This window comes from Abramis brama (genome assembly GCF_963993115.1).
Source record: "Abramis brama genome assembly, chromosome: 1".
Taxonomy (NCBI): domain Eukaryota; kingdom Metazoa; phylum Chordata; class Actinopteri; order Cypriniformes; family Leuciscidae; genus Abramis; species Abramis brama.
The window spans coordinates 7,875,719-7,892,548 of record NC_139963.1 but is presented as its reverse complement, the minus strand read 5'-3'; the positions used below and the strand labels follow the sequence as shown (position 1 = coordinate 7,892,548).

At 36.1% G+C, this 16,830-nt stretch overlaps 1 protein-coding gene across 1 annotated transcript in view; it reads right to left on the bottom strand.

Moving 5' to 3' along the window:
- Window positions 1-16,830, bottom strand: part of LOC311080061 (uncharacterized protein) — a 67,884-nt gene that overhangs the window by 36,912 nt on the left and 14,142 nt on the right. The window contains exon 3 of the mRNA XM_084109825.1: window positions 332-580. Within this exon, the coding sequence (XP_083965951.1) occupies window positions 332-580 (249 nt within the window). The remainder of the gene's footprint in view (window positions 1-331; window positions 581-16,830) is intronic.

Sequence of the window (16,830 nt, the reverse complement as noted above, 5' to 3'; positions counted from 1 at the left end):
AAAATAAATCAGCAGCACATTAAGTTCAGCAACCGTTTAAGTTTAAATATGTTTTTGTTGAAGAATAGGGTCGCCAGATAAGAGGCGAATAAGACTAACTAGTTATCTGGATTCCAAGACTATCAATATTATAGAATTTACATACATATTTCATATAGCCTCTTTACCCTTTATTTTAACAACTATTTGTGCAGTCATACACATACTTGTGTTTGTGTGTTATTGTCAGTGTTGTAGTTTTTAGGGGCGATGAATATAATATAATAATATAATATATCTCGTCTAGAGCACCAGCAGAATCTGGACCGGCCCTAAACATCATGTTACTCACACAGGGTCAGAGGTCACAGCAGGTCCATCACTGAGCATAGGGGGCTGACGCATGGATCTGTTACTCTTCATAGACACACAGCTGAATCCTGGAGATGCTGCTCTCTGAGTGTGAACAGACGCCTCCTCCTCTCTCTCCTCACACACACTCATTTTACAGGTCCGGTTCTCCTCCTCTCTCTCTTTATTTACACTCATTTTACAGGAAGTTTGCTGCTTCTCTTTCTCCTTGATGAGAGACTTTTCAGACCTGTATGTGGACACAGAAAACATGCACAGAACAAATTATGTTTTAAACAAAATTAAAATTATTAATATTGACATTTTATTTATGGCATTTAATTCACTTTAACGCAGCATTAACAGTTTTACTCCAATTACTGTAAATAATGTTGGTTTTTAGAGCAACATGTCGGCCACACTTTCAAACACAGCAGCCTCGTTTAAACACTGGATTCACCTTCACTTTAATGACACTGCTGAACTTTTGCAGGTGTTTTTCACAATCCGTTTAGTCGTCTCACATTAAGCAAATATGATGTTATTTTTATGCGTTTATGTGTTTTTCCTGCGACTACACTTCCTTTCCCCAGTCTCACTGCGCCACTGAACACACATAGATTATAAAAATAATTAAATAGATATAACGAAAGTAGAAGAAGCCTAACTTTCAACTTTATCATGTATTTGAGTTTGAGTTCGTCATAAGGTCTGTTTAGACGCAAATAATCGGTATTACAGTTATGAAAAGTTGATGTTGCATGTGAAATGATTACATGTAATTGATTTACTTGTAAATGGTGACAGATGATGCTTAAATCAACAGTTATTCTGAAGAATATGTAAAGTTTGCTGTTTAAACTAAAGGCAAAATAATTAACATGATAATCAACAGCTTGCTTACTTTTCCATTTGTTGACATGACATGGTTTGATTCAGATGGTAAATATCGTATTAAGTTGGGTGTCCAACTTAGAGACAATCACCATATTTATAGTGAAACCATTATATTTAAAAAATATATATTAATCATATAATAAAATATCAAAATTATTGTTACTACTGTAAAGCCAATATTATTTTTATAGGATCCTTTTAAAGCTTTCAGAATCTTTAGTTTTTAAATATTTTTTCTGTGTTTTTAAAATGAGAGTTCAATTTTAATGACAGTATATTATTAAACAAAAATGTATTTCCTTTATTTATTAAAATAAACACAACTAAAGTGATTGTTTTGAACAAGTACTAACTTAATAGATATTATGCAAAACACATTACTATATTGCTAAAGTATTTGTATCAATACTGGGGGCCAATAGTCTGGGGTAAAAGGCTTAAAGGTTATTGCCGCCTCATACATGTATAAGATTTTTTACCAAACCAAACCACTTTAATGATTTATTTTCCCACAAACTATATTGATCCATCAATATTCAATAAAAACATGTATTTTTTCTGCAATCATATACTATGCATAAAGAGCAAATGGCTCTGAATAGAGAGCGAGATTCCAGAGGCAGCCAGAAAAACATACTCAGTTAATATAAGATCAATACTATTATTAAAACTACAACTGCAGACCTGAGTTCACCTTCACTGCACCACAGTTTGACAGTGTTTAGATCCTCAACATAACAATAATCTCAGACAGCAGCGTTTGATCAATATCATCAGCTCTGTCGGCCTAGAGAAGTTTTAGATGCTGCTCTGATCAGACTCTTCACTGATAGCAACATCATTCCTCTGAACCTCAAATAATATTGGCATTAATCAAAAAAAAAAAAATGCTGTTTTGTGCATATATGATACATACATCTTCTGTTAAGAAGATGCTATTAAACAGTTTATATTCTAAATAGCGCTAAACAAATAAACCGGTTCACTTTAGACATTCTACTAACCAGATTGGTTAGTAGAATGTCTAAAGTCAACTACATGTGAACTACAAGTTATTAGAGTATGAGTAGACTGTTTAATATTTTTAAACACTTTATTTTATGATCTTCAACAGACATTTTACTGACTATAAGCAACTTTACAATTACATGTCAACTTATTCTACTAACCCAAACCCTAACACCTTACCCTAACCTAACAGTCTACTAACAGACTACTAATACTCTAATGAGAGTTAGTTGACATGTAGTTGCAAAGTTACTTATAGTTAGTAGAACGTTTAAAGGCACTTATTCACTGCGTGGTTCGACTCGGCACGACTGGGCTCAGCTCGGCTCTCTTTATTTTTGGCTCGGTTTGCTTTTCCTCTGCAGTTTAGCACCGCTTCTAAGTGATTGTAAGCTCCGATCTCATGGTCAAGCACCCACAGAAAAATACGAGATATATTGTATTGATTTTAACCATTAAAAAATCTATTGCAGTTTTCAGACACGATTATCTTCACCTTTTTATAGTTTATTTGCGGCCGTTTCTATGGCGTTATTTTAATGTCAAATGTCGAGAGCGCATCCAAGTAATGCGCGAGCACAAATCCCTCAACTCGCAGGCGGATTTCCTTCACTCTCGCACAAAACCGGACGCACGTTCTCAAACAGTCTCAGGCTCTTGTCTGCTCTCGCTCAGACATTACGTGTGCATGCTCAAACTCAAAATCTCTACTTGCTCTTTCTCTAGAATGTTCTTCTCTCCTGGATTTAATGTTGCCAGAAGCTTAAGCTTTAGAAACAACACAAAAATACTAAGTAAGAAAAGCATTTTTTGCAGTGTATAATTATACGTCAATAATAACAATAGTATGTCAATAGTTAGAAATGGCCAAACTGGAAATTCAATATTGGAAATTCTTGCTCCGCTCTGTTTTTAGTGTAGCAGGAAGGGTTATGACCCCTCCTACTTGTTATGGTTTGGCCAATGGCCTGGCATCCGGTGCGTAAAAGAGCATGGGTTACCGGTTCCTTAGTGTGCGTCACTATCCGGGGCCGTGACGTCACCCAGGCGCCCTGCTGCTTTTTGTTGGAGTGCAGTGTCAGGTGTTGCTCGTAAAAAGATCGCTGAAGCTGCTTATTCACTGTCAGTGCTGTTTGCCAGTCTGTGTGCTTTCTGGAGAGTTCAGTATGGACATTTGAGACAGGTAAGGGAGGCATTTGTATGCGACGGTGTCTTGTCAATGAAGTTTTGCTTTGGCTGAGCGGGTAATCTGACTAATCTCTATGTTTAACGTAGTGTAAGATCTATCTGCCAACGAGTTTGTCGGAGACATTTGACTCCATCTACCGCATAGTTCGGGGATAGTAATCCCGGGACAGCATGTTTTGTGAGTACACTGCTCGAGCGTGAAGCCAAGCGAGAGGGAATCACGGTGTAACACCTTTTTGTTTTGTTTTTAGGCACGCGATAAGGACAGTAGTGGCGTCCTGCATGAGAATTATCTGCCCGTTGCTTCATCATAAACTGCTGTTTGCTCTGCTCCTCATCGGCTGCTGTTCTGTTTTTTGTTTTGACTGTTCTGTTTTATTTGTTTTGACTGTTCTGTTTTATTTGTTTTGATTGTTCTGTTTGATTTGTTTTGATTGTTATGTTTTATCTGTTTTGTGTTTTGTTTTGTGTTCCGTCTCGAGGGAACCGACTTGAGTGAACTGACTCGAGTGATCTGACGCCACGGTCTCGAGTGAATCGTCTTGAGTGAACTGTCTCGAGTGAATCGTCTCGAGTGAATCGTCTCGAGTGAATCGTCTCGAGTGAATCGTCTCGAGTGAATCGTCTCGAGTGAATCGTCTCGAGTGAATCGTCTTGAGTGAACTGTCTCGAGGGGACTGTTCCAGTGCACTGTTTTCAGTAAATTCTGTTCTCAGTGATATGTTTTGAGTTTCTTCTGTTTGTTTTTCCTGTTTATTTCTTTAATTGATTTATCTTTCTGAATTTGTATGTTTATTTTGGTTTGATTATTGTATTAGTGAATTATCATTTTGTTCTTTTTGCATATCACTGTTTGATGTCTTTTTCTTTTGTTTGTTGGCAGGGCCTGGGCACCCGGGGGCAGACGAGTGACCATTTAGGTGGTGACGTCCTCACTGTGTGTCGTGGTCTTCTCTGACATGAGTCATTGAGTGTGTATTAGTGTGTGTGCACTGTGTATAGAGTAATTTTCATAAGGGTGATATTTCAAGACTGCCTCTGCGGGTAAGCCCAGGTTCCTCTGCTGCCAATGATAGAATTAAACAATTGAGATGAGTGTGATTGCTGGTCAATGCCTCTTTTAACTATGAATGTTGCTTAAATAAAATACTTTTGTACGATTACTTATGTCTCTGACTCAACGGTGATTGGGACCTGTGCGTGCCTTAGCTTAGAGGTTATATTAAATTCTTGGGGTGAAATTCCCCAGGTGGCGTAGTCGGAAATTACATCAATTTGAGTCAAACCACGCCCGCTCTGCTACATTAGGATGGCAAAAAGGTTTAAAAGTTACATTTTAGGCTGGTCTACCTTACAGCGACCATCCAAATAGATAGCCAATCAAATCATAGAAGGTGGTGTTTACTGTTCACAGAAGCAGAGCATGTATTCCAGCAGTTTAACGTTGAAAGAGTGCGAGGTAAGATGGAAGTGTAAAACTACTCCACTTTTTTTCTTGAATATGGCCATTTTGAGGGATGAAAGTTGCATGTGTTCAGTATCAAAGCTATTTTATCAATTTAAGTCTCGGGGCAATGTTGACTACAGTTTATGTGCTGCTGAGTGAGTGTTGCAGCGCGATCTCCGCTCTCTGTGTGTGTGTGTGTGTGCGTCAATGAAATAAAGGTCGTATAAAACCCATTCAGAGCGGACAAAAGATTTACAGCTTTATCGTTCAAACATCGGCCGGAGATCATTTGCGATCAAAGGCCGGCGTCGAGGCGACATATTGCCGATGAGCAAACGATCTCTGAGCGACATCGTGCCAACGTCGGCCCGACGTATGTGTGCTATCTGGGTTTCAACCACCAGACTTTCACGATTGACTGACGAAATAACACGTGTACCTTTCAATTGTAAAGAAATTACGGATTCGCCTTTATTTCATGAGATAGCATTTTCAAGCTGATTTTAGTCAGCCAGTTCTCAAGTTATTTTATTATTTAATAGTTATTTTTGAGTTAAGTGCTTATTGTAAATAGGTATTTATTGAATTATTTTATTTAGTGAACCGCTACGGATCATCAGATATCAGTGAGAGCGCGACTCGCGACAACACTCATGGAGAGAAAGTGCTTTTGTTTGGTTGGTAACATAGCTTGCGTAACTTGCGGGTGGGACATGTCCTCGCCACTTTTTGTGTATGGAGTGTGGGCACCAGCAGAAACATAAATCGGTGCCTATGGGTGGGATTATAAACTGATCGTTAGTCGTGCCACCAAGATCGTCTACTGACCATGATACACACATTTCTTTTTTCAAGTTGCGTGCAACGGTTGTTTAAAGCAAGTCGTTTAAAAAAGGTGTGTGGACAAATGATCCTGCGGTGGCTGTTGCTGACTTTAAATCCGGCGGGTTTGGTGTCTCGTGTCGCAAATCCAATGACGCTGCAGTGAAGATCCTCTATGGAAGTAAAATAATGTCAAATGTTTTTGAAATAAAAAGCCTGTTGAATTGCACTACTTGAAAAAACATAGGCATTGCATTAGCCATGCTTGCATTTTTATGGATGAAATTCAACATGGTTGAATATTTAAGCTGTGAATATTTCAATTAAAAACATTTCAAACACCTTTTCATTATTAAAAATTCAATAATCCATATTCACCTTTCATATTTCACTTCCAAAATATTCAAACTGTTTAAATACAACCAATAATATTCAACAGGCAATTTTCGGTCCATTTTATTTCGCTTTGCAAATTCGCTTCCACAAATTCAGAGGTTCAAATTCGACAGTAAATTCAACATTGACGTCCAGGAACTGCAGGAAAAGCAGAAGATTGCCGAGCATACTCTCCATCTGCTGTTAGTCGACCTCACCAGCAGGTGGTGTAAAAGCGCTTGTTGTTGACGAAGACAATGAAACAATGAAAATGAAAATGATTATCTGTGACTGTAGATTTACAGTCTATGGTGTCAGTATATGCGGAAAAGATGATAAACACACAAAAGCTGTGTTTATGTTTCATTCAATAACTTCATTGTTACTTTTCCTGTGTAGCCTACATGTCATCAGCTTTCTCTACCATGAACAGGATTATAATCGGTTTCCCTCAATACCTCATCATACTCAAGGATTCCCCTTCCGTTGGGACAAAACGCTTAACGTAGCTTAATGGACTAATACAGTGATATGAAAGACCAATCTTGCACCTTATTAGGGAAGTAGGCTGTAGGCTACTATATAGGCTACAGGCAAGAAGTTTCATGCTGAGCGTTTCGTGATATACTGGCATAAAATCAACACTTGATCAATAATACTAACTCTTCTCTTCTCTTCTCTTCTCTTCTCTTCCCTTTCTCTATATATATAGTATGCCTACTACGTGTATTGCATTAGCTTAAACTGTCATAGCACTTGCATATTGTTGTCCTATTGTTAGTTTAACTGTAAATCGCTTTGGATAAAAGCGTCTGCTAAATGACTAAATGTAAAATTGGCTTGACATTGGACATTCGCACATTTAGGGACCGTTTCTAAAGTTGCATACAACATTGGCATACACGTTTCTAACTTCAATAGCAAACTTAAATTTATTTGAATAAATATCAAAAATTCAAAGGGTGCGCAGTATGCCTGACACTAAATGAACACTTTACAGTTGGTTTTATGACTGTAAGTCGTTCTATTCAAATGCTTTCGGAGTTAGAAACGTGTATACCAAAGTCGTATACACTTTAGAGACCCCTAAATGTGCGAATGTCCAACATCAAGCCATCTTTATGCCAGTCTATCACTGGGAAACACTCAGCATTTAGCTTTGCGCGTTATTCTGAGTCCATCTGCTTGCCTGTGAGTTTGGTCTTTTACATCACTGTAGTCCATTAAGCTACGACGTTAAGCGTTGTATATGTCTAGCAGGGGAATCCTGAAGTATTGAGGGAAACCCTAATAGACTGCATGCAGCACATCGCCATAATATAAAGTTAAGGCAACTAAACAACCAAGAGAAATAGGCTATATGTCAACCTCAAAAATGTAACATTGGATCTGTACATCCGCATCGGGGAATAACATTATAATCTCGTTCACGATAGAGAAAGATGCATGTAGGCTACACAGGAAAAGTAACCGTGAAGGCACTGAATTTAACATAAAACAGCCGTCATAATAATCACAAATACACTTAAGGCTGATTTATACTTCTGCGTCGGACCTACGCCGGAGCCTCTACGCTGTAGGCAACGCGTTGGTTTTCATTTATACTTCTGCATCGTTGTCCGCGTTCACGCGCGCAGAGGGAGCATGTGAAACCCGAGGGAGCGGTCCTAGCAGACCAATCACAGCGCTTGCGTCCGCGTAGAGTTGACGCATTGTTACATTTTTGGAGAGGTGCACGTCAGGGTACGCCGAAGGGTACGCGCGCTACACACAGCCTACGACGTAGCTACGGCGTGAGTTCGACGCAGAAGTATAAATTGGGCTTTACATTGCTGTAAATGAGTTTTATGAATGAATGACTTGCTCTAATTTTGCTTGTCTTCGTCTACAACACGCGCTTTTGCACCCCCTGCTGGTGAGGTTGACTAACAGCAGATGGAGAGTATGCTCGGTAATCTACTGCTTTTCCTGCAGTTCCTGGACGTCAATGTTGAATTTACTGTCGAATTTGAACCACTGAATTTGTGGAAGCGAATTTGCAAAGCGAAATAAAATGGACCGAAAATTGCCTGTTGAATATTATAGGTTGTATTTTTAAACAGTTTGAATATTTTGGAAGTGAAATATGAATGGTGAATATGGATTATTGAATTTTTTAAATAATGAAAAGGTGTTTGAAATGTTTTTAATTGAAATATGCACAGCTTAAATATTCAACCATGTTGAATTTCAGCCCATAAAAATGCAAGCGCTAAAAATACAATGCATTAAAATGCAAGCATGGTTAATGCAATGCCTATTTTTTTCAAGTAGTGCAATTCAACAGGCTTTTTATTTCAAAAACATTTGACATTATTTTACTTCCATAATCCTCTCTGACCAAATTAGTGATCTGCAGTGTTTACACGTCACATTTTAGTCTCGGTACGGCTCGCTTGGAACCTCAACTGAGGTGGTATTAAAAAAAGTACCAGGTACTAGGAACTTTACACAGTGGAAACCCCCCAAAATTGGGCCGTACTGACGTATCATGCAGTGGAAACGCGCCATAAAGTGGACCGTTGAAATAAAGTGTAACCATAAACTTGACATGACTTACGCATGTTTCTTACAGTAAAGGACAATTCTGGGTTCAATAAAATTGAATCTCAATCAACATTTGTGGGATAATGTTTATTAACAGAAAATGTATTTACACTCTTCACTCTTTTCTTTAAAAAAAAAAAAAAAAAAAAAAAAAACTTAAATTGTAAAGTGCCTCACCATAACCTCGATTTTGCTTTTTGCAAAGAAAAGGAGTGACAAATCAAGAGTAATTTTTGCTTTATGCTGAAATATCATTGAATATGTTTGGATTTGATAGATGGTAATTTTTCTGATAAGTTTGAGAACCTCTGATGTTGGTTTTTAGGAGTGACAACTTATTATTGGAGCATTGTGCAAATATTTTCCAATTGCCGTTTCTCCTTTAGTCGAACTGACCTTCCTAGTTCTAAGCTTTAATTTCAGAGGTCATACAGATGATTTTCAGCAGACATCTGAAAGTTTAACCTCACAAGCACACTCTGAGTTTGACATGTTTTCTTATAGAAATTAAAATAAGTTTACTAATTAAAAGTTGAGCAGTTGTTCAATGGTTTCTGAGATTAGTGGGTTTGTTGTTCAATAACGTGCCGTACCGAACCGAGCCGTACCGTACCATGCAGTGGAAAAGCGCCATAACAGAGCAGTTTACCAGTTATGAAGAGCTCAATTCAGCAACAGTATAAGCAGCTCAACATAAGATAGTGTTGTTTTCCAGCTCAAGTCAGTTAAATGTTGATTCAATTCAGTTCAATAACTGTGTCCATGTTCCAGAGATTATTAAATTCAATTCACCTACAAAGCAGGTTGTTAAAGCAGTATATTGTCATCATCCAGCTCAATTTAGTTCAAGCTTTTGTCACTGGCAATTAAATCAATAATTCTATTATTTAGGGCTGTGCAATTAATCACAATAAATCTTTCGATTTCGGCTTCCAACGATGTGTAAAGCCAAACATGATTGGTTGTAGCGAGAACGTGCTACGACTGTTCAACTCAGTGTTGCTGTTATCTGATTGGCTTAGATAAACGGTGAGTGGAGTCCACTTATTTGTGGTTTCATCACTTGCCCGCCGCGGTTCCGCAAAAAAAAAAAAAGTTTAAAGCCTAAATATTTAACGCAATTACACAGTATATCCGTTTTTTTTCTGTTACCCGTTGACTAGCGTTGTATGATCAGGCTCTTATCAATGTGAATACTTTTAAACCATTCAAGCGCGACGAGACTAAAGAGATTGCAAGTCCTATTACACACACACACGCGCGCGCGTCAATATCGAGTTCTCTTTCGGGCTTGAACAAACCATAGCACACACAGATTATGCCAAAATGTCCGTTTTGTGAGTGTCCTCATAAGAGCAGTCTTAAATGATTTAAAAGTCTTAAATGAACGTAGAGATTTGTGAGAAAATGGGACGCGTGTCAGATCGCGTTTCTGTCAGCAGCGGCTGGTCTTAAAGTGTCTTTAATGTTAATCAAAGAACAAAGGTAAGAGAGTAAATTAGGATTTGCCTAAAAATTTATACAAATTTTTGGTAGATGTACAATGCTAATAACCATGGAAATGCGTCATTACAGTCTGTAAATCACTAGTAAGACTTCCTGTTAATAAAGTATCTGGTAAGAATCTATTCTATATTAACAATGCATTAAATCACATTACACTTTAATATAAATAAATAAAACAAATTAAGTGATGTCTCATGTCTGAAGTCAAGAACAGGCGTCCAATCACAATGTAACCAATGCCATTTGAGGTTATTAAAACAGCAAGTCCCGCCCCTCGACTACCAAAAATAAAAGTGTTCGAGCGAGCAAAAGCAGCAGACGAGAGGAGATCAAGCGCCAGAGCGTGGGGAATGATCATGCGCGCGCGCGCTAGGGCTTGTATTGCGTGCAGAGGAGATGTCATGCGCGCGCGCAGGGTTTGAATGAGCTTGCGAGTTCCCATTTTATCGGAGGCCGTATGGGACGAAACACACTGAAACACTTGCGACACACACTGAAACACTTGCGACACTTCTACATTCGAATACATTTGAATATATTTATCATACGTTAATACATAATGTAATTATAAAATGTATGTTATAGGCCCTATGTCGTTTTTTAATATAATTTTGATTATTTGATTATAATACATTTTATATATATATATATATATATATATATATATACACATATATATATAGAACAATGTTTGATTATCTATAAATAGATTTTATAGTACATATAATATTTTATAAATAGTAAAATTGCATATAAAAATACATTCAATCCACTTTCACATTCAATCATACGTTCGAAAAGCTGAAGCAAATAGTAGCAGGACATGCTAACGCTTAATGTGAAAAACTATTAACGTGGCTTAAGAGACAGTGATATTAAAAGATCAAATTTTGTACACACCTTATTAATAAACCACACTATGTACATAAAAGCAGATGAGCCCAGAATAAAAAGCATTTAATTACACATTAAGCATTTTCCTCCCATGGAAACCCGTTATTATAAAGAAAACGCTTAACGTGACTTTCTATTAGAAGATGGCATAGCGGTTTCCACAACAAATCCTAACCCTAACCCCAAACAAAAATTTTAAATATAGGACAAGTAGCCTATAAAATAAACATACATTATTGTAGAATTAATTAGCCCACAAACAATATTTATTTTAAAGCCTAAACTAATTTATTTAAAGCAAAATTGAAACCAGTGTTGGGTGTTTATCTGTAATAGGCTAATTATTGTATTTGTTTATATTATTATTATTATTATTATTATTATTATTATTATTATGTGCATTTTTATATTTTTATTTATGAACTTATTTATGTAGACTATATCACCGCTTATGGGCAGGGGAATGGTTCTGAGTTTCATTTGTTGGAAATATTGACTGAATTTATAAATGCTTTTGTACGGTGACGCATTGCTGCCACATACATATTATTTTTTCCCCTCAATTATGTCGTAATAACGAGATCTTATGTCGTTTTAACGACATCTTTTCTCGTAATAACGAGATCTTATGTCGTTAAAACGACATATTTTCTCGTAATAACGAGATCTTATGTCGTTTTAACGACATCTTTTTCTCGTAATAACGAGATCTTATGTCGTTTTAACGACATCTTTTTCTCGTAATAACGAGATCCATATGTCGTTAAAACGACATCTTTTTCTCGTAATAATGAGATGCTATGTCGTTAAAACGACATATTTTTTTGCCCTTATAAGGACATGTGTAGTCATGTACAAAATATGCTTTATCCACATAAAATTGACAGCCTATCGCGCCTTTATCACACTTTTACGTTCAAAAAGCTTAAGCAAATAGTAGCAGCCCCCAATCATGCAAAATTAATCAATGAGGCCCTTTTTTTAAAAATATATTTTATATAGGCCTATAAGTTTTGTTTTTTTTAATATGATATATTAGGCTATATAATACGATTTATTTTGTTAATAGGCTATATCTTCATTACCTAGAGATATAATTAAACAAAAAGTAGTCAAAACACATCTAACAGAACATAGCCTAAGTTGTTTATTTTTTTACAACATTGTGTTCTTATTTTGTTTAATTAACGAAATGTCAATCTTCGTCTTTATAACAGAAGATACAATACAATACAAAAATCTTCAAGATGTATAACGGATTGTCACCTTATAAACAGTCCTTTGGAATGGAATAATAAACCCTTATAATAAAGAAAAAGCTTCAGTGATAAAGATCAAATGCTGTACACACAGAAAAGCAGATGAGCCCAGAATATGAACGCAATGCATTTAATTATACGTTAAGCGGTTTCCTTCCATAGAAACCCTTCATTATAAAGAAAATAAAGGTGGCTCTTAACGTGTCTTTCTATGGGAGGATGGGATTGCGGTGCAGCAAATCCTTTAAATGGTATTCAATGCAAAACAAAAATGAAAAATAGTAGGAGCCAATAAAATAAACAAATTATTGTGGCATTAATTAGCCCATAAACAATATTTATTTTAAAGCCTAAACGAATTTGTTTAAAGAAAAACACCAGCGCTGGGCGTTTATCTGTATAGGCTAAGTGTTTCAGCCGCCCTTTTCAAACTGGCGCAAGAAAATGCAATTGAATTTGATTTGTTAAACATGAAGAGGACTTATCAGTCTGGCATGGCCGCTCGCTCTAACGTAACCTAAATGTTCGCTATTATTAAGCGCATATCCGAGTGTTTGTGCGGAGTGTGGAGCGCGCACTGCATGACATGGATGCGCCGGTGCCATCACTCGCATTTTCCTATCAACAGTGGAAACAACTTAAAATACTCCATCATTTCTGGTCATACAGAAAAGAATAATACATCAGTCGCAACTACTTTTATTTGTGTAAACTCACAACAACAAGCAAACGTTGTGCTTTTGTAAAATAAAAGAAAACGAACAGGGCGCGCTTTCATGATCTGTGAATTGGAGCGCGTCTCAAAAATGAACTGAAAAACAGTGTATAGACAAGCCTCACAGACATGAGAAATATAACTAACTATATAAAGTTTATTAAAAAAATGTCCACCAACGAAAAAAATCCAATCGAAAGCAAATACGGTACCATCTGATTATGTAATCCTGTCCGTATGAAAGGCGCATCTAGGCTACATTACAGCGGAGATGTATGGAGATACGTTTGCAGGGTGCCTAACCGCACTGATTTAGAAAAGACTAGTTCATTAATAAACAATTAAAATGCTTCGTTATTTTTTTCAGACACATTTATTATATCATTAGCCTACTTTTGCCAGTGCTTTGCGGCAAGTTTTGCATGCGCTTGAGCGCGGAATACAGGCTATAGCCATATATGAACCCAGGATTTAATATAAACGTGTGATTAGTCCTAATTGCTTAACCCTTGTGTTATGTTGCGGGTCAATTTGACCCGTTTAGATTTTATAGTTGCTGGAAATACTGGCTAACCTATGTTTTTTTTCTTGATATTTTGTGACTTTTTCTCATTTATCATCATGAACATGCATGCAAAGTTTCAACATGCTGGTGCTTTTTGACATATACAAACAAAATTACTGTTCCTTTCGTGATGTTCGCGGGTCAATTTGACCCGCATATTTTAACGCTCTAAGGCAACTGTACGGACCCAAAATAATAACATTTCTGGGTTATACTTTATTTTATTTTTTTACTACCTTATGAAGCTAAAAAAATAGGTTTTCCACACTTATTTCAATACAGAAAAATATTTTGTCAGCCACAGATGGTAAAAATTACCTATCATTTATTTTTTCAAGCTACCTGAAATAATATTAAATCTTTTTTTTTTTTTGTTGATATTTTGTGACTTTTTTGCATTTATCTTCATGAACATGCATGCAAAGTTTCAACATGCTGGTGTTTTTTTTTTTTGACATATACAAACAAAATTACTATTACGTTTGTGATGTTCGCAGGTCAATTTGACCCCCATAGGCTATTCAAAAGCAACTGTACAGACACAACATAAAAACATTTATTTTATGTATCAACTGGGCATCAACTCCAGTTCTAAAGTGTAAGTGTATCTAAAAGTGCTCTAACCCAAACCAAACACACTTGAAAAGCTACATCATGGTGTTCAGAGTTAATTGCAAATTACAAATGAAAATCTTTGACTGACGCAGATAGTAAAATAAGCTCTCATTTATATATTCAAGATATCTGAAATATCTTGAGACTTCGACATAGACTGCAGGAAAAATTAGCTCAGATTAATTGATTAATTGTTCAGTTATGATATTCTAAGCAAAAAAAAAAAAAAAAAAAGTTAAAAAAAAATGTATATTCAAATATATATAAATATAATGTATATTCAAATTTTGTCAAAGCAAAACAGTTTTAAAAAATGGTTAAAAAACATTTTCATTAAATCATATCTTCAGATATATATTTTTTGGAATATTTGACAAATGTTGATATTAAAAGTTTACAGTTTGTACCTGAATCTTTGTTGTTTTTCATAGTGTGATTTTTGAGGAATTGTATTGAATCCATTGCGGGTCAATTTGACCCGGACCATAAGGGGAGTGCACAGAATTCCAACATAACACAAGGGTTAAATGAATGACTACTAGTCTAGAAAATCCTTTAGTCTATGGCAACTCTAATCAATAGCCTACATTTAATATTTGACATTATTTAATTAGTAATTAGTATCCAGCTCTTTACATTAAATTAGTTGAGTTAGCATAATTAGTTAATGAACTAATAAAATAATAAAATAAAGTTTAAATTAAGATAATACCGGTAACCATATATTTCTTTATTCCACCACCACACAAAGGACTGTTTATAAGGTGACAATCCGTTACATGTAAAGATTGTATGGCTGTATCTTGAAGATTTTTGTATTGTATTGTATCTTCTGTTATAAAGACGAAGATTGACATTTCGTTAATTAAACAAAATAAGAACACAATGTTGTAAAAAATAAACAACTTAGGCTATGTTCTGTTAGATGTGTTTTGACTACTTTTTGTTTAATTATATCTCTAGGTAATGGAGATATAGCCTGTTAACAAAAATAAATCTTAGGCTATATATAATATTATATAAAAAAAACTTATAGGCCTATATAAAATATATTTTAAAAAAAGGGCCTCATTGATTAATTTTGCCTGATTGGGGGCTGCTACTATTTGCTTAAGCTTTTTGAACGTAGAAGTGTGATAAAGGCGCGATAGGCTGTCAATTTTATGTGGATAAAGGCATATTTTGTATATGACTACACATGTCCTTATAAGGGCAAAAAAAGATGTCGTTTTAACGACATAGCATCTCGTTATTACGAGAAAAAGATGTCGTTTTAACGACATATGGATCTCGTTATTACGAGAAAAAGATGTCGTTTTAACGACATAAGATCTCGTTATTACGAGAAAAGATGTCGTTAAAACGACATAAGATCTCGTTATTACGAGAAAAGATGTCGTTTTAACGACATAAGATCTCGTTATTACGACATAATTGAGTGGAAAAAATAGTATGTATGTGGCAGCAATGCGTCACCGTACTTTTGAAATGAAAAACTTTGCGTTTAATAAATATATATACACATGGCAAGTAGGCTACAATGCGTAACGTTACTTGATATTGAGAAAAGCCTAATGTCGGCGCTTGTCTTTTTGTGACAAACTTGTCGAGGAGCAAGAACAAGATCTGCTGTATGTCATTGTAGTTTACATGTTCTTCTTCGCGCGAAAATGACGTCGATCGAAACACCACGCCTATCAAGTAAGGGTAGCCTACTGTTGGCAGTGGAAACGCTAGCCAGACAGGGCCGGCGCTAGCTATAGGCAGAGCAGGCGATTGCCTAGGGCCTCGGGCTTTGAGGAGGGGCTTCCATAACCGTAGCATCCTCTATATATATAGTCCACCAGTCAAGACGGACAGAAATACATTGGATATTGTTGAATTGTCACTCATCTGCAGTTAAACCAATTCATGTTTCCGTTTCAAAGCGGGTGCCGGCTTCTGAAAGTTTGTGTAACGAACGCATCCATCAGGTGCTGCGAAGCAAAAGCCTAAATAGCCACGCAAAGAAGCACAGCTCGTAATGCAGGTGTGTGAGTTGTCGTCATCTATTTTGGAGTGATTGCAATGCATTCTAAATATAAACTTGTACTGTAGATCAGCGTAATTTCTGGAAAAATCATTCACCGCTTTATTACGAGTTTAAAAGAGCGCGAGCGTCAGTAACGTGCCCAGAAGCGACGCTTTGAATTTGCGCGTACAATAACATCGCGTCGGGAGCTGACTAGTAAAAAAGCTACAAAAGTAAAAGACAAGACGTTTGTATTCAAAGTTAAAAAGCCAACACACAACAGCATTTTTAAATGTTTCAAATAAAGGATCTCATATCTATAGGTCTATCTTCTAAATTCTGCTGATGAGTAAAAAAAATAAAATAAATAATTCTGCTCGATCATGTATTTCTCTTCCACTTGATTTGTGTATAGCATATTTAAGGTAACAATGCAATACACAATATCATAATATCTGCAGTCAGTATTGATTAAATGGGAGGGAAAAATCCTGCCCATACCGCTATGAAAAAAATGATAAAAGCACTTATATGTTCATCTACTGAAGTGGTATTCTGGAACTGTGAATAAATTTAATAAAACAGCAAAATAACAACAACAACAACATTAAA